Raw genomic sequence first — 25771 nt, forward strand, 5'->3', positions numbered from 1 at the left:
TTTCAATCTAATTTGGGGTCACAGAAAATAGGGTCACGGCAAAATACACATAAATTGTATGAAATTCTTGGTAAATGTAGCTGTCTTCTCAGTATGTGTTTAGATAAAAGATGAACAACCAGTACCTATACTGAGACATTCTTATAGAATGTCTCTTATGAAATACTTGCGGGATTTTTTTTATTCACATTTTTGTTTATGGGTTAAACTGAGTGCACCTTTATTAAAATCAATTAGTTCCCCATATTCCATTGAATAAATATAATAAACATAGAATTCTGAGACTTGAAAACATCACATTCATATGCTAAGCTAAGTACTCGTTACGTTAGCTATTCATGTAAATTTGTTCTTTGTTTACCTTCCGCTGTATCCTGCACATATCAGGGTAGACAGAAGACCTGGGAGCAATAGACCGGAAAACACCCCATTCTCCATTTCTGTTCTTCACTTTCCACCGAATTCTGAGAAATGCCTCAAGAATTCAGCCTGTACAATAGCGGAATTCAACGCCATGCTGTGCTTTGTTACCAGAGCGAAGAAATGAAATTATTTAATATTTCATTCCCTCGACTGGGAATCGAACCCATAACTGTCGTGTTAAAGTCGCATGCTTGTGTACCTGCGCCACGATAACCTTTTTCACCAAGCCTGTCATTACATAAGCAGCAGCCTGTCATTGCGTAAACGTTAGTAAAATTAATTAATTTGAAATATCAAACTCATCAAGGTAATTAACACAAGTAATCTAGCTCTCACGTCTGAAGTTCAGAGGTTTCTAAATAGATACCTCACCCTAGAAATATGCCTATCCAACGTAAATAGGTCTGCTAATAAACTTTGCTACTTCTTTCATATCAAATTGACATCGCAGCGCAGTTCGGTGTCCAAGAGGTGTAGGTTCAAATCTCGCTATGTTCAAATTTTTCAACGTTTTCTAAAAAGTATTTTTTTTCCAGGGAAATTTAAAGTATTCATGGCTAAAATTTATTTTAATTTCATACAAAAATATATACGGTATATTAATATAGATATAATAAAATAGGTTTACGTAATAAATTTATTAAAAGTTTATTTACTTATAAGTTATAACATTGTAATCCGGCCGTTATAACTTTCTGGCGTTAACAAGCAATTAGTAAACGAAGCATTATTATAAAGTTTATTTTAATCTTATTCCGGTATTTCACGCTTGTTTAGAGTTTTATAATAAAACTAGGAATTCACTCGCCTCGATACGAAAATCTAAATTATATAAATTATATGAAAATTACTAAACTATCGAGGCAGTCGTATCGCACAATCGTGTAACTGTAAACGTGACAGGTTCTGAGTTCGATTTCTACTCGAGAAAAAAATCATATTTAATATTTGCATTTCATCCCTCTGGTCTCATCAAAATACGACGTTGAGTTCCACCACTCAACACGCAACACCTCCAGAAAGAGTCGTTCCTTCTATTCGCGATGTGTTCACACTAGGCTCTCTTTGCCTACCCTGCTGCAGCGTGTAGATATTACGTAATATTTCCACAAGATGCTAAGCTTCTCATCAAAGTATGCCATTTCTCAGTACCTATTCAAATGAATTCTTACACAGCGTAAACAATCATAACATTTTTCAATTTATCTTTACCGTACACTAGAGAAATAGAATGGCTCCATCGCCATAGTAACTAAAAACAGAATACGAGGGGCTGTAATAAGACCGGCTTCTTATAAAAACAATTTTATTGTTCGCTGCCTTCGCCTTGGGCTGTAGGCGTTCGCGATCCCTGTAGGTACGAGTACTTGTCTACTTCACTTGCCAAACTCGATAAAATATATCGAAGTTCAGTTAATTTTGTAATTTCTATTATTAACTATTTTGTATTGACAGCTTTTGTAATTGTTATTAGTGATTGTTGAAAGGAAAATGTTAATTAATATTCATATTTTTATTTTGTTAGTGATGGGGAAACGTAATGGTTGTAGATTCAATTTCACTAAGAGAAAACTGAATAAATAAATTACACCTCTGAGTTCTGGTATCTGAGAGACTAAACTTCGCTGGCAAGATCAAAATGGAATGTATGAATATGTGCTTATATGGCATTAAAGAATTTTTAGATACAAAGGGGAGGACTGAGAGAGGATTTCCCAGAATGTTTACTAGAAAAACTTGTAGTCCAGAAATTAAATTGCTTGGTATTGTCGTTTAGAGATAAAAACATTTTACATACTACTCAGCTAGAGAAAAGTACTTGAATATAATATAATATGTTTAAGATACATATTATGTAGGTTTTTATATAGTTGTTTTAGATAAAACCTCGTTTTCAGCAAAAAACCTCATGAAGCTCTTTTATATTGGTTTTAAAAGGTTAATAGAAGAGAGCAAAACAAAGCTACACCCACTACAGTATACTTGTCACTTTAATGTATATTAACATTATTTAATTTACTAACAATTTGTTATATACATGACTATTAATACTGTAAATTATAAACGATGATTGTGGGTTGAAATCCTATCCTCGGAAAATACACATATTTAAAAAGACAGCAATAAGCGAAGAATGTCTCTTAAAATAGGGTTCTCCTTGCGATACACCATGAAATTTTGAAATATTAATAAGAATATAATTTTAAAAAACAATAATATTTAAATAATAATATTATACAACAAAATAATGACCAAGCCTCAAAACTGAGATGAACTTAAATAAAAATAATAAAAAAAGCTCCATACAAATCTCAAGTTTTTCTTTTAGTTACGAGTACGAGTACTAGCTTATTATTTTATCCGGCGGATGTTCTGAACGGTCGACAGCGCTTGTGACCTGACCCGTGCCGTTGCAGACAATGAACCGCGCTTTTTTCTTTTAAACTTAATTAATTTCATTTCATATTCTTTTACCGTGACAAATTCCAGAATAATATAATTATTTTCTAATTATCTTTAGGTGAAATACTTATGTATTTACTTTTATGCTTCCATTTCTTCGCTCTGGTGTCGAGGCAAAGCGCCGCATTGAGTTCTACCACTCAACACGCAATACTCAGAAGAAAGTGGGGAATGGTAGTGCCTTAACACTACTTCCCTCTGCCTACCCTGCTGTGTGCCGGGTACGAACCCGAATTGAACCCATAATCATTGCGTTTACAATCAAATGATATAACCTTTTTATAGTTTACTGTTTGCAGTCGTTTTTTTTATTATTAAAAATTATTAGTATAAGTTTATAAGCTCCAATTGCATTGCCCAACTGAGCGGATATTGTCAACAAAATTTCCATCAAATCTAAAAGCTATTTTATGTTAGAAACAAACAAATAGATTACAGTTAGAATCCGTTATTGGATTTTTCTAAAACGAACTATCGCTATTTCTGGATGAACATTTTCACGTGAAAAGGTAAAAAAGGAAAGAACATGTTTTCAAATCATTGTGCGTAGTCTTTGGCAGCGTTCTTTTAATTGATAAAGAACATTCCGTTCCCCATTTTCTGTTGAATTTTCGAAGCACTATGTGGACTCATTTATTCTTGTTCTAATTTCTCTGTTTCTAATTTCTTCGTTCTAATCGGCGATCATGTCTCTCTATTTTAGACAAGCCATCCGCTCGCGGATTCACCTGAAGAGACTTGATAATATGATATGTCTATTTCGTTTTTATAATCTTATAATCTCTTCAATTACTGTTTCAAAAATCCATTGCGTAGTACAAAATGTTTAAATCAGCGGGAAAAATCAATAAGGATGTAGTTAATTGTAACGAGACTGGACCAGAATTTGATCGAATGATTATACATGATTACTAAATCATTCAATCAAATTAACTATAATTTCCTCGTTCTTTTTGATAAGATAAAGCGTGGCTTTGCTTTCACCCGTTTTTATTTTAGTAACTAAAGGAAGTAGTGTCTTAACACTAAATTTTCTCTGCTTACCTCGCAAAACTTAGATATTAAGCCAACTTACATTTGTTATATTCCAAATAAGTGTATGAACTATTAATGCCTGATTCTAAATCGACATGTGTCTACCACAGATATTACCTTCGTAGCGCCTTGTAAGCCTACGTTGGTTTTAGTTCTCCAATATTTATAAAGAAAATAAACGCTCGTTTCTTGTCCACTTATTTGTAGAATTTGTATTGTTTGTTGCGAAAACAAATACAAATATTTTAAGAGTGAAATGAACAAAATATTGTAGACATAAGTATTTTACATTAATTTAATATCGAAACATCTACTCGATCTTGAGATAAATGCTCTTGTCAGATGAACAGACAGCAGTAAAGTGATCCAATAAGGGTTACGTTTTCTTTAAGATATACAGAACCCTAAAAATACAAGAATATTTATAATAAACTTTTTTGTTCTGCCGCCGATTTTTAAATTAATAAAGCTTTTTAGCTTCACTCACAATCACTTAAAAGCGCATCTAAAATATAAACACGTCAGTCCAACTCCAAACATAAAGTTACAGAATAAATTGTAAAGTTTGAATTTTGCAGCGAAATCTAGAGCCATTCCGTGCAAACTATCGTGAATCCGTTGCAGATAAAAAAAAACTGAAACACGACTGAACTCCGCTCTTTGTTAGGGATTTCACTGACACTTTACAATGCCTACGAGTTCTTTAGATAAATACTAAACATTGTTTGTAGCTGTTAGTTTTGAAACCAATTTTAGTGAACTATTTTTAACTCTATGTATTCATTCTTTCTTTCTTTTATTGTTGACCGTCTGTTACGACTATTTATTTAACCTAAAAGATAGCATCGATAGAAGGTGTCAAGCTCGTGAGAACTTACATTACAAATAAAAGAAAAATCTGAAATATCAAAATTTATATGCATTTCATAGAAAAAAATCGGTACAAAGTTATAATTGTACTTCATTTCTTTTCTTTCTTTGTTTTCTCTTCATATCCGCAATAGACCGCAAGCCGAGGTTCGAGTCCCGCAGGGGGCTTCCTTACAGTCGATTCCTCACAGGCAGCCACTTAGTGCTTGCATTTCTTCAGGGACAGAGTACCCTCTTCCCTACCCAACCGGTGTCGCTATAAAAGCCAATAGCGCTAACAGCATTAACCTAATGTTCGAAAAAAAAATACTTCATTTCATACAAAATGAGTGAAAAAAATTATCAACTTCATTCACCCAGCAATCAAAACATATAAAGTATTTGTCGTAAATGAATAAAATTTTGAACAATTTTGAGTGTATTACAGTAAAAGTAAAGAAAAATTAAAAAGCAACTCTTATAAACAAAATAAAATAAACAATACGTACAATACATATCATAATACAAATTATTACATTTGCATTTTCATTTCATAAATTCATACATAAATAGATGAAATTTTCTACTTCGAAATTAAGTCAAGAATTCTTCTTTCACATACAATACATTTACAATACACAATTATTAAACAACAATATTGTTCAGATGTTTAAATACTTGCCAGTTTACATATTTCCGTACGGATAGTATTTAATTTACGCCAAGTTTATAACGAACGGCTATTTATGATCGACATATTTCAATTCAATTTTCATAACATTTTCAATGGAATCATGGTTCGTGTCATTTACATTTTATATGTGCCTTTGTGTATAAACGTGTATAAATGGAATTCATTGTAAATTTATGCACTGCGCTTAATTAAGCTGAACGTTATAAAAGCTCTGTTTTTGCTTCGAAAGTGTGACTTAAAGATAATCGAGGTACATATTTGTTTAAGTAACTGTTTACATACGTCGTTTTGTTTTAATATATAAAAATCGTATAATTGTATATATGTCGTCGGGAGGGTATTAGTAAGCTATATACCTAGTGTTAAGATACTCCTTTCTACACTTTAATTAAATGCCTTTAAAATTGCAATTATTTATTTTTTGCATGAATTTCCAACGCATTTTTGTAATTCACATATCATATACACCCATATATTCATGTACGTATATTGTATATCCATATTACATAAAAAATTACGCCTAAATTGAAGACTCAAAAGGATTACATCTAATTTTCCCTTTGTTTACAGAACAAGGCGCACTCACAATAGTACGACGATCCTCCAGCCGCAGCAAGACGGAGAGCTCTCCACCAACCGACGAACAGCTAGATCAATTAGACCTAGACACTGAGCACTTGCCCGCCGTAGATACGCCCGATGCGTGCGATAAGGCCGCACTTAGGTAAGCTATTGAAAGCTATATACTATTTTCTTTCTTTCTCTATATTTCGCATATAGCAGTGTAGGCAAAGGATACCTTGTGCTAAGAAATTCCGTTCTCAACTTTCTGTTGAAATCTCAAGGCGGACCTCAACACCGAGCTTTATGTACCTTGTTACTTAAGGTGAAGCTCGGTAAGAGCGAAGAAATGAGAATACTAAATATTTCATTCCCTTGAATAAGAATTGAACCCACAACCAGTATAAGTAGTAAGCTATCATTAACATACAAAAAGATATAATAAAATTTCAATAAATCCTGAAAGTTAACCGGCGCAAGTTCGAAGCCCTGGATAATGCCCAAATCCGTCGTAATAGAAAATAGATCCTCTTGGCCTGGAGGTGGTCGTTACTAAGCAGTCAAGGTGTTTTCGTTCATTTTATTACACTTCAACTACATAAAAAGGAAATAAGCAAACTTTAACACATTCGTCCATTTGTCAGTTATTGTTAAAGATATTTAATTCTATACATTAGCTACTTAAAAGAAACCGTCGTAGTGCAGGAGTATGAGTGTGTATTATCACTACCGTTGTGGTTTCAATTCCGTTACAAAATAATCAATATATACATGTTCTTGCTCTAGTAAAGAGGCATGTACATAATGCCTCAAAAATTTGGCGGAAAGTGATGAAAGTAACGAAGAAATAGAAATAATTAATTCCTCCGAATGGGCATCGAACTTACAACCTTTCAGGTTATACTTATCATTAGTTAGCTACATAATATATCGCTAATGCCTCCATCTCTATAATATCGTAAATTCCATTAAATGACTAATTTACAGAAATAATTACACCGTAAATTCGGAATTGGAATTTCATTATATCAAAGTACGCGGACTATATCGAAATTGCTGTTTACGGTCAAATTAAGCTATGAAATTTGCGGTAGTAAATTATAAAAATATGAATATGAAATATTCAAATCAATCTGTGGCCTATAATAAATGGGTCCACTCGCGACGTGGTTTGCGTAAATTTTAGGGTGATAACGGTAAAAGCTGTCTTTCTCGTTCTTGTTCCCGTTGAAATTTGGAAAAATGTAGAAATTTAGACAAAACTTGCCATTTACCATCTCTTTACAGCTTTCTTGTAGAATGAAAATCTTCATGTAAAATAGTAGCGTAACAAGCTGAAAATTTGAAAAAATTGGACTTTTTTCTAATATAACAAAATTTTATACAACCTTGAATGTCAACTGATTATAATATTGAAATAAGGGTTATTTTCATTTAATTACGCTGCCCGTAGGTCAATTATTTCGCTTGATTAACCAGTAAAGGATGGTTGGTTAAATTAGATTGAACAATTCAGATCGTTTATTGGTTGGCGTTATTTGCTGATTACTCATTTCTAGAGAACATTAGAGTATGTGTAATATAGTAGAGTTTTGTTTATTTTATGCCATATGTTTAAAGTGTTTATTATCTCTTTATGTAGTGTAAAAACACATTCACTTTATAGCTATAGGTCTGTAGATCTTCGAAAATACGCGACTAATTTTAACTTACCTTTACACGGAGTGATACAAAATGGAGGTTTATATTTAAAATAATTAATGAAAATATTGTCGCAAAAGCATTTTTTACCCACCCCATCCAATCAAAAACGAACAAGGACAGAGGAGCAGAATACTAGTTAAAAATATTTTTTCATCATATAATTTTAGAAATGATACACTTTTTTCATCATCTTTAACGATTTGTATGATAAGCAGTTAGAGATCTAAATAACTGTCCACGTAAAGTTTGTCTTAGAAAGTGATACAAATATATTATAAATATATGCTTTTCCGGGACTATTCATAAAGGAGAAACTACTCAGCATTGGATGCACCGTGTGAAGCCGGGCCCTATCGGGTTGCACGGTGAGGGGTTCATAGCGGTGGCTGGACCTTGCGCCCCAAGTGTAGGTTTGAGGGGTCCTTTTAAATGAGCATTTATACTCACCTCCACGTCCTGGAGCTCCTCTCTTTACCAAACCAAATTCGAAATGATTAACTAGTCCTACCTATCTTTCTCGGCTTTGACTGTGTAAAATAATAACAGAGTAAATATAATTTGTACTATGAATTTCTGCACTAAAGGATTTAACTAACATCACAGATCAAACGTTAGATTCACTTACTTCACGGTCCAGTGGAGCTCCACCTGAAATGACTCTATTGTATCAAAATAGCATTCTATTTGAAAATGAGACGGTAATGAAAATGATGAAATAATAATGAAACAAGCTATTGTGGTACTATAGTGTATAGTTTCGATGTTTATTTTAAGATAATTAAAAGCACAATAATTAATTTAAAATGTCGTCGTTTTGAAATATTGAAGTAAAATAATAAATTATAAATGAATTTGTTCACAATTTGTAGAGAAAATTTTATAAAAAATATGTTCTTTTTTTTCTCATAAGCTATATAAATCTGTACATGACATTAATTATATTAAAAACTAGTGGCCCGCTCGCGGCTTCGCCTGCGTGAACTACGTTATTATTAATTTCTGTCTCCATAAGTACCTACGTCCTATAAGTGACGACCATGCAAAATTTGATACTCTTAGAATTTGTAGTAACGAAGTTTCATACAAACTTTTAACCCCAAAAACAACCCCTTGGAAGTCGAATATTGCAAATTCCCGTCTTAGCGAGCACCTACGTCCTATAAGTAGCTCCTATGCAAAATTTCAGATTCTTAGCACATGTAGTTTCTGAGATTTCGTGATGAGTGAGTGACCTTTCGATTTTATATATATAGATGTATTGATGTAATGTAACACTTACTGCAGAGTTTGTTTAGGTGAAAGCACCAATCTCAGGAACTACTTATTTGAATTTAAAAGATCTCTTTGTATTGGATACGATACGATACTGCGGTAAGTGTAGCTAAAACTACCTTAAATATTTAGCTTGTGTCATATGACGACATAATAACGGTGGATGTTCTATGAATACGTCGTTGAGTTCCGCCACTCAACACGCAATGCCTCTAGGATTTGGCGGGAAGTGGAGAACGAGGACAGAGTTTCTTAATACTAGGTTCCCTCTGCGTACCCTGCTTTGTGCGAGATACAACGTGAAGCGGAAAAAAAAGGGTTTAAGTATTTGAATACAACTCAGTTGTTTTCTTTCGACCAAGAGAGCGAAGGCACAGGTAAAAGCGTATTAACTATAATTTGCTTATTAAATGATACATTAATTAATTATTTATAAGGCATTACTTTAAAACCTGTAAAATCATTGCACTTTAAAGAGAGAATTAATTTTCATTAACAATAAGCTCTTAATGCTATTGTATGTGATTTACATATATTTTTATGTTCTTTATTTCGTTAGTTATCTTATCTCAAGAAGTAAAGGTTTAAATTGAAAAATATATGTTATATTGGACTATCCATTTGTCAAAGCTGGCTATTATAGGCTATACTGCCTGCCACTTTACCTGCAGTCAGAAATACCTCAGGTATATAGTCAACAAATTGATGACGTAGAGATATATATGTATATGTATGACATATATATATGTCACACATAACTCTGCCACGAGCACAAAGCTGAGCTAGTAAATAATAAAAATAACTCCAAAAAAAATCTTAAACAATAAAAAGATATAGTAACCAGAATAGTTTAATTTTCAGTGCATTAAGCAGTGTAACACAATTTACTCTCGAATTATGATCCACCCCCGCAGGTCTTCTTTCTCATTTAACTCAACCCGTCTCTGAACCATCGCTGCTACTGACAGCATTATTATAATTGATGTTGCTAGCAAAATTGAAAATATTTTGTTATAAATTTAAATTTTAAAATAACTTTTAAATATATGAGGTAAAAGAGTGTTAGTGTAACGCTACGGTTTAAATTCGATCCCCACTCAGGGGAGTGAATGAATTATTTAATATTAATATTTTAATTTCTTCGTTCTGGCACCGAGGCCGGCGTTTAGTTCCGCCACTCCTCAAAAAATTCGGTGGCAAGTGAAGTGGTTTAATGTAAAGGAAGAAAAAATATACCTATCATAAGAATATAAGAGATTCGCGCAAAATTGAAATAATTTATGTCTATATTATTTGTTTTCTTGTCCACAGATTACGCTACCTCCTAAGACAATTAAATAGAGGAGAAATACCTGCGGAGACCTTACAAAAAAACTTACATTACGCCGCACGAGTACTCGAAGCAGTCTACATCGACGAAACAAAGTACGTACAAACGTCAATCACGATTTAAATATTGTATAAATATATATTATAGAATATCAAAAATTAACAAAATGTGTATAAAAACTACACTGTACAAAGTTACATATTGGTTGATGGCGAAATTTCAAAATATTCTAATAATTTAATTAAGATTTTATGAATCTATAATTCTGAATATATAATTTTACGAATGTACATTTCGACTTTTTTCTTTAGACTTTCATTTTTAAAATAAATAAATTTGCCTTTTTAAAGTATATAATACATTGAAAAAAACCTTAAACTAAATATATGTTTTCCTTATGTACATTCTAAGAGTTACCTAATGAGGCTTGACGAGATGTAGAAAAGAAATCGATTTTTTTTTCTTGAAAATATATAATACACATTTCATGAAAAGCACAACTTTGTATAGTGTAGCAACTGCGACAATTGCGATATAATCGATTTTCATTAAATTACTTATATTATTAGAAAAAATCGATATTATTGAAGAGCACAAAAATTTCACATCTAAATCGTAAACATCGCAGTTAAACATTTATAGAATGAAATTTCATTATTCCTGTGTTTCAGATTCGCAGACGATTTGGCGATAAAATTTTAGCATTCGATATTTTCGACGGCCATCGATTTACTCGTATACCTCGCTCTGTAAAAGCTACTGCTTCTTACATCACTATTTATATGTTGTATTTCGATGTCGGAGCATTTCTTTTCAGCAAAATGTAATTTACGCGGGAATTGGTTTCTATGTTATTGTCATCAAACTATTTTCTACAAAATTGGCTTAATAAGATAAGATAAAATAGATATGATCTATTCGTCGTATTTCATATAAAATAACAGTTTCATATTATGAACGCATTTACTAAGACTTAAGTTATTTATTTATTTAATACTTTTACACCAACTTAAGAGATAAAATAAAATGAAAAATGGTGTAAATGGTGGAAAAATCTCTTCCAGTCAACCCTTACCATCGAAAACATATGGATATTGGATATGACTTATTTAATTATATTTTATACTTTTATTATTAAACGTAATAACTTTAATTTAACAACTTGAATTTACGTAATTTACTACTTTACATAATTTAGTACAGTTTAGCTTGATAGCTGTCAAGTTATGACATGCATAAAACTCTATTGGAGATAAATAGGAAAAGTAATATACTCGTAGACAACAACGATGAAGAACGTAAAAGCTTTATTACCATTTTTAAAGTGTTATTCCAAGTTGGATCCATCGGACAGTTTCCAATTGGCGCGGGTTCGAATCCTGCTACGTTTTAAAAAAGAAACTTAAATGCCAACACAAAAAAAAACACGCATTTAGTTCCAAAACAAATCACTCACACCGTACATTTAAACTGCAACACCAGATCTGCAATTAATTCAATGTTGTATGCACAAGCCAAGGATTAATGCTCGTTACAAACTACGTAAATGGAAGCCTCACCTATCTCTACAGGCACAGGCAGACCAAAGAGCTGGCGATTTATTAAAATATAATGAAACAGGTGTATATTTCAGCTTTGGTGGAAGGAAACTTAGCTAAAACTAAATATTAAAGTTTGATTTTGAAGTGATTAAACTTTTCATAAGTTTATTCTTTATTCTCCACATCATTCTCCACTTTTCGCCCGAATTCGAGACAACGTGTTGGCATTATTCAACGCTGCGTTCAGTCTTACCAGAGTATTCAAATTGATGTCGATCGAATAGCTACTTACCATGAGAGGCCGTCATGGCATAAGGGCAAAAGATGTGACTGCAACGCGACAGCTGTGGGTTCGATCCCCACTCTAGGGAATAAATTATTATTTCTTAACTCTCCACTCAACACGAAATGCCTTTTAAATTCAGCAGAAAGTGGGGAACAGAGTGTCTTAACATTAGGTTCCCTCTGCCAACCCTGTTGTAGGCAGCATACAGCGCGCATCTGACTTTATTGATTTAGATTTATTTACTTACAATGAATATAAACTAGAAATCGTTTATAAATCCAACTTCACTCAACTAAAATCTAGGCTTTAACCAAGCCCGGGTATAATAAGCTCCATACGGCGAGAGTGACGTCACATAGCCCCTGTCGGGCGCAGGCTTGTGTCAATTTACATTACAATTTGTATTTGCGCTTTAATTCAAACAGCTTTTGGGTAAAAGTTAAAAAGCGAGTCATTTTGTTATTAGCGTTGCCTAATTTTTCATTAAATAAATAATTATAACGTGAAAAGTTAGTTAAATGTTTAAAATGTCCAAAAAATATGAAATAAAGTGATAGATTTTTTTTTGTGTTTCTAAAATATGTTATGGGACGTCATCACAGACAGTAAATGTGACGCTTGTGGGTTCGATTCCCACTGAAGAAATTAATTTCTTCGCGCGGCGTTAAGTTCCGCCACTCAACTCGCAACGACTCGAAAAATTGAGCAGAAAGTGAGCCAGGAAAACAAGGTATTTTAACAATTAATTATCTCTGCCTGTCCTACTATATGCGGGATACGCCTTTTTTCAAACAAAGAGTCAACGTAATGTGATTAATGGAGTTCTTAACACTGGGCTCTGTCAGAGGCCGAGGCCCATATTCCCATTTTGCAGAGGTTTAATATAAATTAGTATAATAACAGCATAACGTCCCATAATCGACAACAGGGTCAAAGATCGTAAAATTCTTACCCTTTTGTAGACTAAAAGATGTTGTGATGATTTTCAACACTGAAGCTTGCATTAGTAATCACCATAAGAAAAGAGTCGAACTAAAAAAATTTAAATGTATTCATTTACTATAAGGCTATAGTGACACAGCGGCACAGAGTTTCACTGGTAACGGTTGTGGGTTCCCACAAGGGAGAATAAATTATTTTCTCCGTTACTTCCCCACTCTGGTAATAAAACGCACCGTTGTGCTCCACCACTCACACGTAAAGTGGGGAACGGAGTGTCTTAATAATTTGTTTCCTCTGCGAGAAAACGGGAAGCTAAAAACAGAAGAATATAAAAAACGAAAATGTATTTCGTTTTCGTATCTAAATATAGAAGAAATATTTACACAGATTAAAATTATATCAAATCTCGTCTAATTAAGAATACCTCTGCCCTGCAAAAACCTTTCGAACGTTACCAAAATTTGCAAAACAGTATTATTATATTAATAAGACGGATTAATTAAAGGAAATATAATAAAAGGTACAAATTCAGGTTAATCAGCGCTCAATCGCTGTAGGGCTCTTAGGGAGCGTGAAATTATGGAATTCGCCATTTTCTTGCTCATTTTGGAAAATGTTAATTTTTTTGTGTATTTTGATTGTGTTTTTAATTTATTTAAAATTTATCAATTAGCCGATGCTTTTGTTACGAAAAATGTTAGTAAAAAAGGAATAAAAAAAAATACTTTCTTCTATCTTTCTAAAAAGATTTTCTTTATCTATCTATCCTTAAGATACATAATGTAAATATTCCCTTCATTTTAAAAATTATAAAAGTCTATTAGGTTACCTTAATACCACAAAAAGCACAAAATAAAGCCATATTTACCGTCATTTAATCTAAATAATCTCACTGATATATGTTACATATAAATATGTATATTATATATTATAAAACGTAAAATTAATTCCTTCCTAAGCTTATAACGCTAACGAAACCTGAATGGTCGGATTAATAAATCAATACTTATTGTTAAAATTCCGATCCCTTCTCCAATATGAAGCCGCGATATAATAATTACGTTGGAACGTGAAAATTCGGATGAGGTACCTTCAACAATTCTATTACGATAATATCGGGCTTAAGGGATTTATATTTGCAAGTTAAATTATCTCCTCTGTTACCTATTTGAGGTGTAAAAGTGTTCTTTCTGTTATGTATTTTTTTCCTATTAAATAAGGTCTTTCCTGTGATCTATCTTAGACAACCATTTTATACTAATGTTGTAAAGCTAAAGAGTTTGGTTGAACACATTAATCTCAGGAACTACTGGTTTGAATCGAAATTTTCTTTTTGTGTCAAATAATCTGTGTATCAAACTTGCCTCACGCTGTATCCCGCACATAGCAGGGTGGCCAAATAGAACCTAAAGATATTCCGTTCCCCATTTTCCTACGAAATCTGGAGGTATATATTTGACCACGGGAGCGCAACCGTATGTAAAACTAGTATATAACTAGAATAAACAGTGTAAATAATTAATTATAAAGAAAAATTACAAATTCCATATTTTGAATGCTTTTGGATGTGGGCGTCCCTAAAATTAGCTATACTTGTGATAATTTACAAAGCAACATATTTAATCCTAATATAATTGAGTGTAGGTTGAAAGTTAGTAAATATGTATTAAAAAAAACATTAAATTAAGACTTTCCACGCGCAGTGGAACAGTGTCTGGCTGTAAAATCGACGTGCTATGGGTTTGATGCTTACTCTGAACTATCATTATTATGATTTGTCCATTTAACAAAGCACGCCATTGAACAAACATAAGGTTCCCTCTACTTACCCTCCTACATACATATGTACCTGTAGAGAACTGATACAATTAATATTGATAAAAAAAGGATTTCTACTACTACAAACAGAATTATATACGAAAATTGGTCATAGTTTTTTTATTTATTTTAATTCTGAAAATGTAAAACAGATTCACAATATGCCAATTGCGTACCAGAGTGCTCTCGTGAAGTGTACCAAATAAATAAAAAATGTGGGTCACAGAGTAGAACGTACTTTTTATCCTCATCTACAAATATTATGTTATAGAGAAAATGTGAACTTACCTTGAGAAATTGCGAGACGCGCGTCAGTTAATTAACTTTGTTATAAATATAATAACATTATGATATCGTGAAGACTTCGTGGTACAGCACAAGTTACATAATGTCTTGAAAATTGGGGGAAAGTAGAGGATGCAGCGTCTAAACCCCTTCTCTAGACTTTGACTTTAAAAGGTTGACCACAAACTATTGCTTAAAGTACGTAGCAATTTTTAAAAATGAACAGATAAAAAATACATTTTATATAATAAAATAAGGTTTTAAAATTGTTTATTATAAATGCATCAAATATGCCAGACGAAAAAACAGATAAATAAACTCACAAACATATTAGCTACCTCGTGCACATAAATTCCAAATGAAAACTTTTGAAATTGTCAAAGCCCGACAAAGTTTAGCTTTATTAATTTCAGCTTCACATAACTAACGTAGGAAATTTCCCAGTTGACGTAAACTGAAAGTTGAATACCGACAGATAACATGATCTTAATGCTTGAAAGGCATTCATTAGAAAAGCTGTCCTTAAAGACTTCTGCTGTAGAAGTTTCTTACGCTTATAAATGAAAATATATAAAATACAATATAATTACTCGTACATTTATTTAAAATATATGTAAGAAGATAGTAAAAAGATTATAGTAAAATTGAAATGCTCCGCCAACGAAAATGCAAAACACTTGTGACGTTTCATCTTTCATCTAAGAATAGCGTTTGGGTGCATTGTGGTGTGATCCTGTCCGTGTGAGACATGACGGATGCCCTCACCGGCCAGTGATAATTTGTAATACAGGGATAGGAGGACCACGGAGCAGCCGCGAGTGCAGCCGGCCGCGCTGCACATGCGCCGACTGCGCACGCCGTGCTGGGCGAGGTGTTCAGTAGAGAAACCGAACGAAGCAAAGTTAATACCGTTACACCAACGCCGCCAATGGCCAAGTAGTCGCGCCTCCCTTCTGTCCACTCTATGCGATTAGGTCTTTCTGTTCTGTTGATGCTTACTTTCAGTTCACCTGTTAGAACCACTTTGGAGAACCAAATTGGTCATTTTTTTTCCAATTTTTTTGTTTTGGGATTCGAAGATACCTACATCAACCTTGAATGTGCTGATTTGGGTTCTGCTTCACTTTTGTAGATTACAGTCTAAACACTCATTAGATTAGACTGGATTTAGTACCCCGTATCGTCCTGGAATCATTGTGGTATATCTGTCATTGTGCAATACTTCTATTGGTTTCTGTTACTTCACAAGCATGATGAATGACCCTTACATGCTTTCTCTTGGTTTTATATACTGTATTATATACCTGTTTATATACATACCTATTAGGTTTTTAGTTACACATGTATAACGTATAATATTATTTGCTTTATACAAGTAAAATCGTTTCATATTCTTTCATTTACTATATTGGGATTATTATAATTTATTCTATTTATTTCATCAAATAATTAATTATAATTTCAAATTAAGAATTTATCTTAATGTGTATTTATTTGATATTTTCTTCAGATTTATGTATAAATAATATACTTGCCAACGTCATCTAATTTAATATTAACATACATAATTACAGACATAAATTCTCTTTTATTTAAATTACATATACGATTAATTATTTTACATCTCATAATGACAAGTTCTGATCGCTTTTTGATAGAAATATTAATATATCTAACTAATTTAATGAAAATTTACTCATATATTAGAAAATATAATGATTAAATTAAGTAACGTGGCAGCAAATGTAAATGTTAGTTGATCCCCTACATCCCTGAGTGTGGACAATGACGTCGTGTTTTATTTTAGACCGGCTGTGGCGCGACAGCAATCGGCGCCGACCCTCGTGTTTAGGTGTGTCGATGTTACCACTTCTATGAATATTGCCACTTGAATTGCTTTACATACTCGTACTTGTACTATGCACCTTATGTGCACATTATTAGTTCTCATTTAGTATTTCCATTTTCTTTTCAGTTTCAAAATTTTTATTTTTCCCTGTTTCAGATTATTTTTATTGATGAAATATTATTTTTTAATTAAATTATTGATAACAATTTCTATAGTGTATACGATTATATAGATAATATAAGCTATATTACATTCAAGTGGTAATAAAAGTGCCCTTGTATTTAAATCTAACTTCCTTAACTCAGCCGCTTTTTGTCAGTTATTCGTGGATCAACGTTGCTTTCCATTGTTTACCGCATTAATAGGTGAAGTGCTATTATACACTTGTTAAATTTCAATATGCTACGCCTCTTCCATGTGCTTGACTTACAGCTTTATTATACACTTTTAAAATGTTTCTTCAATTTGTTTGTAAATATCTATTTTCACTAACATTATTAACACCTAAAGTTACATAAAAAGCACATCAATTTTAATAAATCTATATAACATTTATTTTGATTTTCATTAGCTTTAAGTTATCAAACGATAATTCAAATAGGACATTTCTACTATGTGAATATAAATGGAAATTCATTAAATACTTATAAAAATCGTTCGAAAAGTTATTATCAGGAACGATCTATTGTTCTTGCGTCTGCCAATAGAATAATAAATTATAGAGAAATTGTTTCCGTACTAACCGGATTCAATTAACAGGCTCTTTTGTCTTTCTATAGCTATTTTGTGTTAATTTGTATTTGTAGTTGGCATTTGTAATTAGAAATCTGAGAGAGATTACAAATGAACAAGTAGTTCTAGGAAGTTGAAAGTGCAAAAATTAACTAACAATTAAATATGGAAAATTATTAAATATATTACAATTATAATTATAATTTCCAATGGAAAGCAATGTGAAGGATAGTTTAAGCACGTTGCATGATCGAGACCCTTAGATCATAATTTCCTTAGATAACCTCCTAGGCATGTGTCCTATTTCTGATTAAAGAAATGAACTACCTCTCGCTCATCACTGTATATATGTGAATAAGAAAAACGATGAGTTATCGTCTTCAAGGAAAATAATAAATGCGGAAATATTAAGAAAAAGCTTGAAAAATATTTTTATAACTGAAATTTAATATTATTAAATAATATGAAGTTTAAAATGAAACTTTCATATTATTTAAAAGATAATTACTTATAGCTTTTAATTTAAAAAATTAACACTTATAAGGCAATTTTTTTAAGAAAACTATCAAATTTCTTAGCACGAAAGATAAGGTAAACATTATTTTTACCATAATTATAGTCGACACTTCTCTTTAGAGATTTTTTTCAGGTATAGATACAATTTTAAATACAAATGTATTATATTGTCCTCTCATACAAAATCATGTTAGAAATCATGTTAGAAAATAGTAAGCAAATAGATAGAATCATTGATTTATTTATATTAGAATTTTTACTCATAGGTTAAACATATAGCTTAAAGTTCTTAGTTTTCTTATATACATATTATGTATAAACTACAATATTAAAAAAAATCAAATGAGCAGTTTTAAATTGACAATAATTACATAGATGTTGTGAAAGATATAATTAACTACAAAGATCTATTAACACAGACACAATTGCAAAAAAAAACCAACAATAACAAAACAGGCTTCGCCGCTTTTTATGTTGGGATAAAAGAAAACAATATTCTAAATTCTAATGCTAATATAATTAAAATTATCATATCGTTCGATTGACTGCTTAAAGTCATCGGACTTACAATACAATATGTTTCTTTAATTATAAACAATGTGCACAGGAGATTGGCAGATGAAGATGATGAGCTATCGGAAGTGCAACCGGATGCTGTGCCACCGGAAGTACGGGAATGGCTTGCGTCAACGTTCACAAGACAACTGGCGACTGCAAAGCGGAAGTCTGATGAAAAGCCGAAATTCAGATCCGTTGCTCACGCGATCAGAGCTGGTATATTTGTCGACAGAATTTACAGAAGGGTCACTAGTACTGCTCTTATGCAGTTCCCTCAAGATGTTGTCAGAGTTCTCAAAGTAAGTTAATATATTATACCTAAGAAGTACAATAAGATAAATATTTAATTAATTAGTCAATCGATTGTAGTTCCTCCAATTCTCAATTGAATAACTTTCTGTACAGATAAACTTAAATTACATACAGATATCCACTAGTTTTTAATATTCATTTTCGTTTCCAACAATTTTATGTTTAAAAATAAAATTACATTTCCCATAAATATATATTTCATCCTGTTAAACCTACGTATTTAATCGCTACCAATAATACATAGGAGCCTATACGTGTACTATAAGCTAAAGTAATCCATCTACTAAGCACGAGTAGGCACTAAGCACTTCCAAATATCAAATACGGCACCGGCCGATTAGGTACAAAGGAGGGCTATGGGAAATTGAACACGTTTCGGCCATTTTCAATTAGTGCTGTTGGATGGAGAGCACGCGTGTGGTCGGCCCCAATTAGTGTGGAATCAATAAGACAGAATGTTGCCATCAACAAATTGTAGCTACAGGCGGTTTTATGCATGAGCTAGGTGTGTACTCGTACACTGTATGAATGGTGTTTGATTACGTGCTGTTATGGGAATATTTGAATATTGTTTGTATAAATAAACAATTGAAGTTGTTAGGGTGCGTAGTTGTATTTTTGATATCGGTTTTGTACTCATGGGTGTGAATTCAAATCCGAATCCGTGGATTGTTTTTTTTTTTAAATTTACCGTCCCCCCATACATTAGTGTAGACAGAGGGAATCTAATATCATCATTAAAAGTAGTTATTATACAGTCCGTTCCATATTTTTTTGGCGAGAAATTGACGTGTTGAGTGGCGGAGCTTAACGCCGCGCTTTTAACTTATTACCGGTGCGGAGAAATTAATACAAATCACTCACAGAGTAGAAGTAGTAGTAGTAGTGGAGTAGAGTGAACTGTTGCGTTTATCCTGTGGCACGACTGTCTTTATTTGTTTAATAAAAAATACACATATTTTATTACCTATATGAAATTTCAGTTTGCGTTCCACCCTTCTACAATGTCAATAGTTTGCTTTCACAAAGTTTTTTATAGCAACCGAGTAAAATCCGCATTTTTCATTTTTTTAATAAAAACGTGTTTTTTATTTCATTCAACAACTATAGAGTCTATGATAATTTTTATATTTAAATCTTCGAGTGTATAATTGATAATATCCAAGAAATGAGTAGCAACAAAGAATTAAAAGTTACTTAATTATCAATTTTACGCTTAGTTACAATTTCTCAAAAAACATGTCACAGGGAAAGCACTATAAATCTTTTAGAGCATTATATATTTATAAACTACGAATCAAGTTAAGAACTCAATTAAGTTACAAGCTAACAAGATTTAGTTGGTGAACATTCGTCTTCATTGTACCTACGCCCGACAGGCAGCCATTACGTGTATTTTTGTATTGTACCAACCTTTTATTGGACTGCTGGGATTTGGTAAAACATATTTTGGGTTCTTGCGAGGGAAAATCGCAAAAATTTACGAAAGATTATTCAATTGAAGTAAAAGCATATATCTAAATAGAAAATGTTTTCTTTAAAAAAATAACTAAACGTACTAGTAGTGTCAGGAACTCAAGTAAGATATTTTTAGTAAAATAGAAGCAGATAATATTGTAAACAATAACTTTAAATTTTTGCATAATAACTTTAAATGTTTAATTTATTTTTAGATTTTTTGGCTGTACATTTTACAGACCCTCCGCAAAGATTTGTTAGTAAAACTTTTTTTTTAAAGACTGTTCCACACTTAGAAAAGGAAAAACTTTTTTAGAAATCACGAAGAAACTTATTTTAAGGACGATTTTCCAAGAGGCCCGGATTCAAATCCAGCAACGTCAAAATTCGTCTTCGTCTCGTCACGGCTTCTAAAACAAAACTCTTAAATATTAGAGATTATTTTAAAATTCAGTAATAAAAACTAAAAAAATAAACCCACAAAATGACAAATGTAATAACTACATTCCTAGCAAACAAAGTGGTACATGAAATTGCTCGCGGGATTTAAGTAATTACAAGGAGTAAAGTGTTTAACCTCGCGCCGCGCCACGTCGGTCCATTTTAATACAACCTACTAGTGAAATAGTTTCCCCTTTTACTATCATCAATTACTTACTTATAGTAGAACTATTAGTATTAGAGGCCATCATAGCGCAGCCACGCAGGGTTTTGTCGTAATCGGGACGGTTGTCAGTTCGATTCCCACTCGGGGATATCAATTATTTTCTTTCCTCGCTTTAGTGGTATTGGGTTCCGCAATTCAATACAATGTCTTGAAAATTAACAGGAAAGTAAGAAACTAGGTGTCCTAACATTAGTTACACAGAGGGCTGTTTTCTGTGTTTGTCTTTCTAGACTTCTTATTAGAGGGTTCAATTCATATTTGAATATATAGCTTTATATAAAAGTATACAGGCAAAAACAATCGTTGTTAGATTAAGCTAGAAAAAGATAATTAAATATTATATACTGATATGATTTTATTTGCTAGACATTGGACGAGTGGTCATTCGATGTATTCGCGCTCCACGAAGCCTCAGCCGGGCAGCCCGTGAAGTACCTCGGCTACGAACTCTTGAACAGATATGGGATGATTCACAAATTTAAGGTTGGTATATTTTTTTACTATAAAGCTGTAAAAATACTTTTACAAATACTGTATTTAAATTTGTATTTAAACATTTTATTCATTATCTTTAATATTACTCAATACTCAATGCCTCCAGAATTCGGCAGAGTGCTGTGTGCATATTAGCGGGATTTAAGCGCCGCCTAGGAAACATTAAAAGTTTATATGGTATTTTAATTATCCATACTTAAAACGGGACCATATGAAAACCACAATAACTATTCTTACACAAAAGTTCTCGAAGCCATTCCAATACTAGACAACTAAGCAAATAACGAACGTTCCTCTGCTAATGTTTTATAAACAAGTCGATAGTCACTCAGCATCCAATAAGTTTCAATTACATCGAGTTAAACTTTCTTATATTTTATTTTTTCTTAGAACTATATCCTGGCGCTTGCGAGTAATTGAAAAACTAAGTGAAGTTAGACTTCTTAAACTTATTCTACGATGTTAAGCTCGATTTCTTAGGGCCATTTTGTAAAAGCCTAAATTGTTTCTTAACTTTAAACTAAAAATGAAGAAGAAAAAGAAAACTTGGGTTTAATGGAAAATATTGAATTAAAGTTTTTAATATTTCTAACATACAAACATTTTACGTTGTTTTTAAGTCCGACTTCATATGGCCCAGTAGTTGGTGCTTTCATGAACATTACCGTTTATAATAAAAACTTAAATAAAAAATACAGGCAAATTGAGAACCTTCTCCTTTTATTGAATTCAGTTAAAAATAATAATTGTGGAAGAAATACATCATTCATTTGTAGGAGAAGTCACCATTTTTTTAGCTTCGCGCTTTACCAGGAGTCGTCATGCTCTTCATCATCACGTGCATCACCCTTCTAACTCAATATATAAACCATAGTAGAGGCAAATAATCAAAATAAATGTTTCACGCATTACCAACGCCATTAGTTGATTTGATAGGATTGAAATGATGAGTTCAATTGTGTCTACACTAATTGATTGAACGCAGTGTTCCTACTGTTATCACGTAGAAAGCCTTTGGGCGTGGAATTGGAGAACTAATATTCTACCTATTGATGAGCGAGTCAATTATATTTGGTAATACGGCCACGGTCTTATTGTTTGTGAATGAATAGAGCCGTCGCTCCGGCTATATTGTTGGCGAGTTAAATATGTAGTTACATAAATGAGATTGTAGTTTGACAAATTAATTGATATATTATAACCTGATGATCAGGGTACGCAGAGGAATCCTGGTGTTAAAATTTAATAAATAAATGCAGTGAATTTTACATTTAAATATAAATTAATATATTATTATTAAAGTATAAAAATATATTATTAAAATCATCTCTATCTACTTACAATATTATAATAAATAAGATGAAATTTACTAATAATTTTTTGAAGTTGTTCTTGTCTATTAGATTCAGCCATTCGTTCGCTTTAGCTAACAATGCAATGGGTTCTTAGCGAAAGCAGACTATTGTTGAATTCCAACAATATTTATAGACTGATTGTAGAAAACTGAAAATTTCGTTTGAAAAAGTTTAAAAAATATATAAACCCTTAAATGCCCCTTGATGGAGATTTTTTTATACTTTTTCGAAATACGAAGGTATTAAGTGATATCATCTTTTTGTTGGTCTACCAGAGTGGGAAAATGAAAATAATCCTCTATAACTAATAAATTCCCCCAAACGGGAATCAAACCCAAAACGATTGCGTGAACGATCCGACGCTACGCCTACTGCGCTACGAAGGGATCAAAAATCACAATAAATTACAGAAGAATTAATTAAAACTCTAGTAGGTAGCAGTAAAAAGAAACCTTGTCACAATAGATTTGAATACACAAAAACTAGAAAGAACAAATGAGAAAAGTTTAAAAAATACGAAATCCTCTAAACGCCGGGTTCCCGTTATACCAAAACTTGTGTAATTTACTTGAGCCAGCGATATTTCTTAGAATAACGCCGATCTTATGTTATTTATGTTTGTAAATAATATTTTATATTAACTTTTTCTTATGTTAAGTAATCTGGGTGGCTTGCTTGGACTTACGAAACATGACTTTTAGTAATATATATAATGGTTGTTACAAAATATATTTATTTATAGCTTTTAAGTAAATAAAATGTATTTCTTTTTATTTTCGTATGGTTTTGGCGTAATAAGTTTGTGTATTTTGATTAAAGTAGACGTTTTCTTCAGAGTTTTTTTTTATTCTTATTACCCAACTAGCGACCCTCTTGCAGCTTCGCCCGCTTTTACTACTGGATTATTCATATAATGTATGTTTGCAAAGCACTTAAGATAATGTGAAAATTAATTAAGCCCTAATGCAACCCACATTTTTGTAGTTTCAATAAGGATTTTCCAATTGTTTTACACAGCAAGGAATTTTTAGTAGGTACCGTAATTTTAAATCTGTGCTACTAATCTTTTCAAGTACTTATTAAAATATATTTAAATGACTATTTTTAGATAGTTAAATGACTATTTTTAAACGGAAGAAATTATAAACAAAAACCTACCTACTAATAACTACTATAAAAAATATGAAACTAAATATATCGCGCTGAAATAATACATTCAACTCGAATTATCCAATACGTGCAAACGCATCTAAATCTTCGTTGCTATAAAGGCAGGTGGGTTTTTTTTTCGAGCTTGTGGTTAATACTGAAGAGGGTATTCTGGGTGATGAAAAGCAAGCACTACGTGGCTGCCTGTGAGGAAAATTAAATAGAATGCATCGGCCGGGAATCGAACCCGGGCAGGCGCGCAGGGACGCATGGCGATTGGCGAGCCGTTTCGCAGCAAGGATTTTTTGATATTGTAACAATTTCTAAAGTACTTATTAAAATGAAAAACAGTAAAAGACAGTTTTGATGTACATTAAATGGCCAACGTAACTAATATACTTATTTATATGCTGAGAGTAAGGGATAAGTAAAACTTGAGGAGATACAGCTGATGTGTGAACGGCGTGATGTGTTAACAATTAAATACGTTTTTCTCTAAAACTATTCGCAATTTCGAAATAGTATAAAAAGCTAATTTTATCTTCGTTTAACGTAGAAATTTAATAAAGTATTTTAAAGGATAAGGATTAATACCATTATCGAAAAATATGACTCACAATAAAAAATATATTGAAATTACTATTTTTAGACAGAAATATGATCACTACACGTTATTCTTAAAAGATACGAATATGCTCTCGCGGACTTTTTTGTAGATCTTATTAAGAGGAACAATACTCCAGTACATTATTTTCATGTAGTACTTACCATTAAAGCAGCGCATGCGCGAAAGTGTCTCAACGGGTAGGACTTTATACACATTTATCGTATTTATGGTAATTTACATAAGAATGTACAAATAATAAACTATATATAAACCTTCCCTGAGAAATACTCGACCTAATGGTGAAAACTGCATCTAAATCCGTTGGGTGGTTTAGAAGAAGAAGAGTTAGAAAGTTCAGACAGACACGAAAAGCGACTTTGTTTTATAAGATATAGGATAGGATAGGATATTATGTCTAAATAATATGTGGGGCCTAAACAGAGTGACTAACACTAAATTCTCTTTTACCCATAAAAAATACAAAGAATTCGGTAAAAAAGGAAAAAAAGGCTAATTGCATATAACAAATCAAACAATTCAATAACAAACGGTATCTAAATAAATCACTTGAACTTACACAAAATTCATTACTGTAGTACACTTGCAGTACAAAATCATAGCGCAAGCTTAGAAATGCAATTTTCAGTTTCTACAATACTCCCACAGGTGCTAACAACGACGTAAGACAAGTTTGTTCAGCAAATTCTAAATACTACTATATTATTAAACTGGGAAACATAATAGTAGTAGAGCTAGCTGATTAAATTACTTAATATATTAATTTCTTCACTCTGGTCATATCTGTTTAGTCATACTTGTTATATATATAGCGTAAGGTATAGCGCGGCGTTGGGTTCCGTCACTTGACAT

At 32.2% G+C, this 25771-nt stretch overlaps 1 protein-coding gene across 14 annotated transcripts in view; it reads left to right on the forward strand.

Moving 5' to 3' along the window:
• Pde1c (Phosphodiesterase 1c) overlaps window positions 1-25771 on the forward strand; it is a 271568-nt gene that overhangs the window by 234863 nt on the left and 10934 nt on the right. For 10 of the 14 annotated variants that reach the window (XM_085191370.1, XM_085191619.1, XM_085190766.1 and 7 more), the window contains 5 exons: window positions 6035-6188; window positions 10313-10426; window positions 15994-16104; window positions 18908-19157; window positions 21662-21778. In XM_085191370.1, coding sequence (XP_085047496.1) covers window positions 6035-6188; window positions 10313-10426; window positions 15994-16104; window positions 18908-19157; window positions 21662-21778 — 746 coding nt within the window. Of the gene's footprint in view, window positions 1-6034; window positions 6189-10312; window positions 10427-15993; window positions 16105-17010; window positions 17056-18907; window positions 19158-21661; window positions 21779-25771 lie in introns of all 14 variants that reach the window. The other 4 variants (XM_085191099.1, XM_085191013.1, XM_085191706.1 and 1 more) reach the window with 3 other exon arrangements.

The sequence above is a fragment of the Heliconius melpomene genome, chromosome 1 (genome assembly GCF_056956725.1).
Source record: "Heliconius melpomene rosina isolate 202511_hmr_F chromosome 1, ASM5695672v1, whole genome shotgun sequence".
Classification (NCBI taxonomy): Eukaryota; Metazoa; Arthropoda; class Insecta; order Lepidoptera; family Nymphalidae; genus Heliconius; species Heliconius melpomene.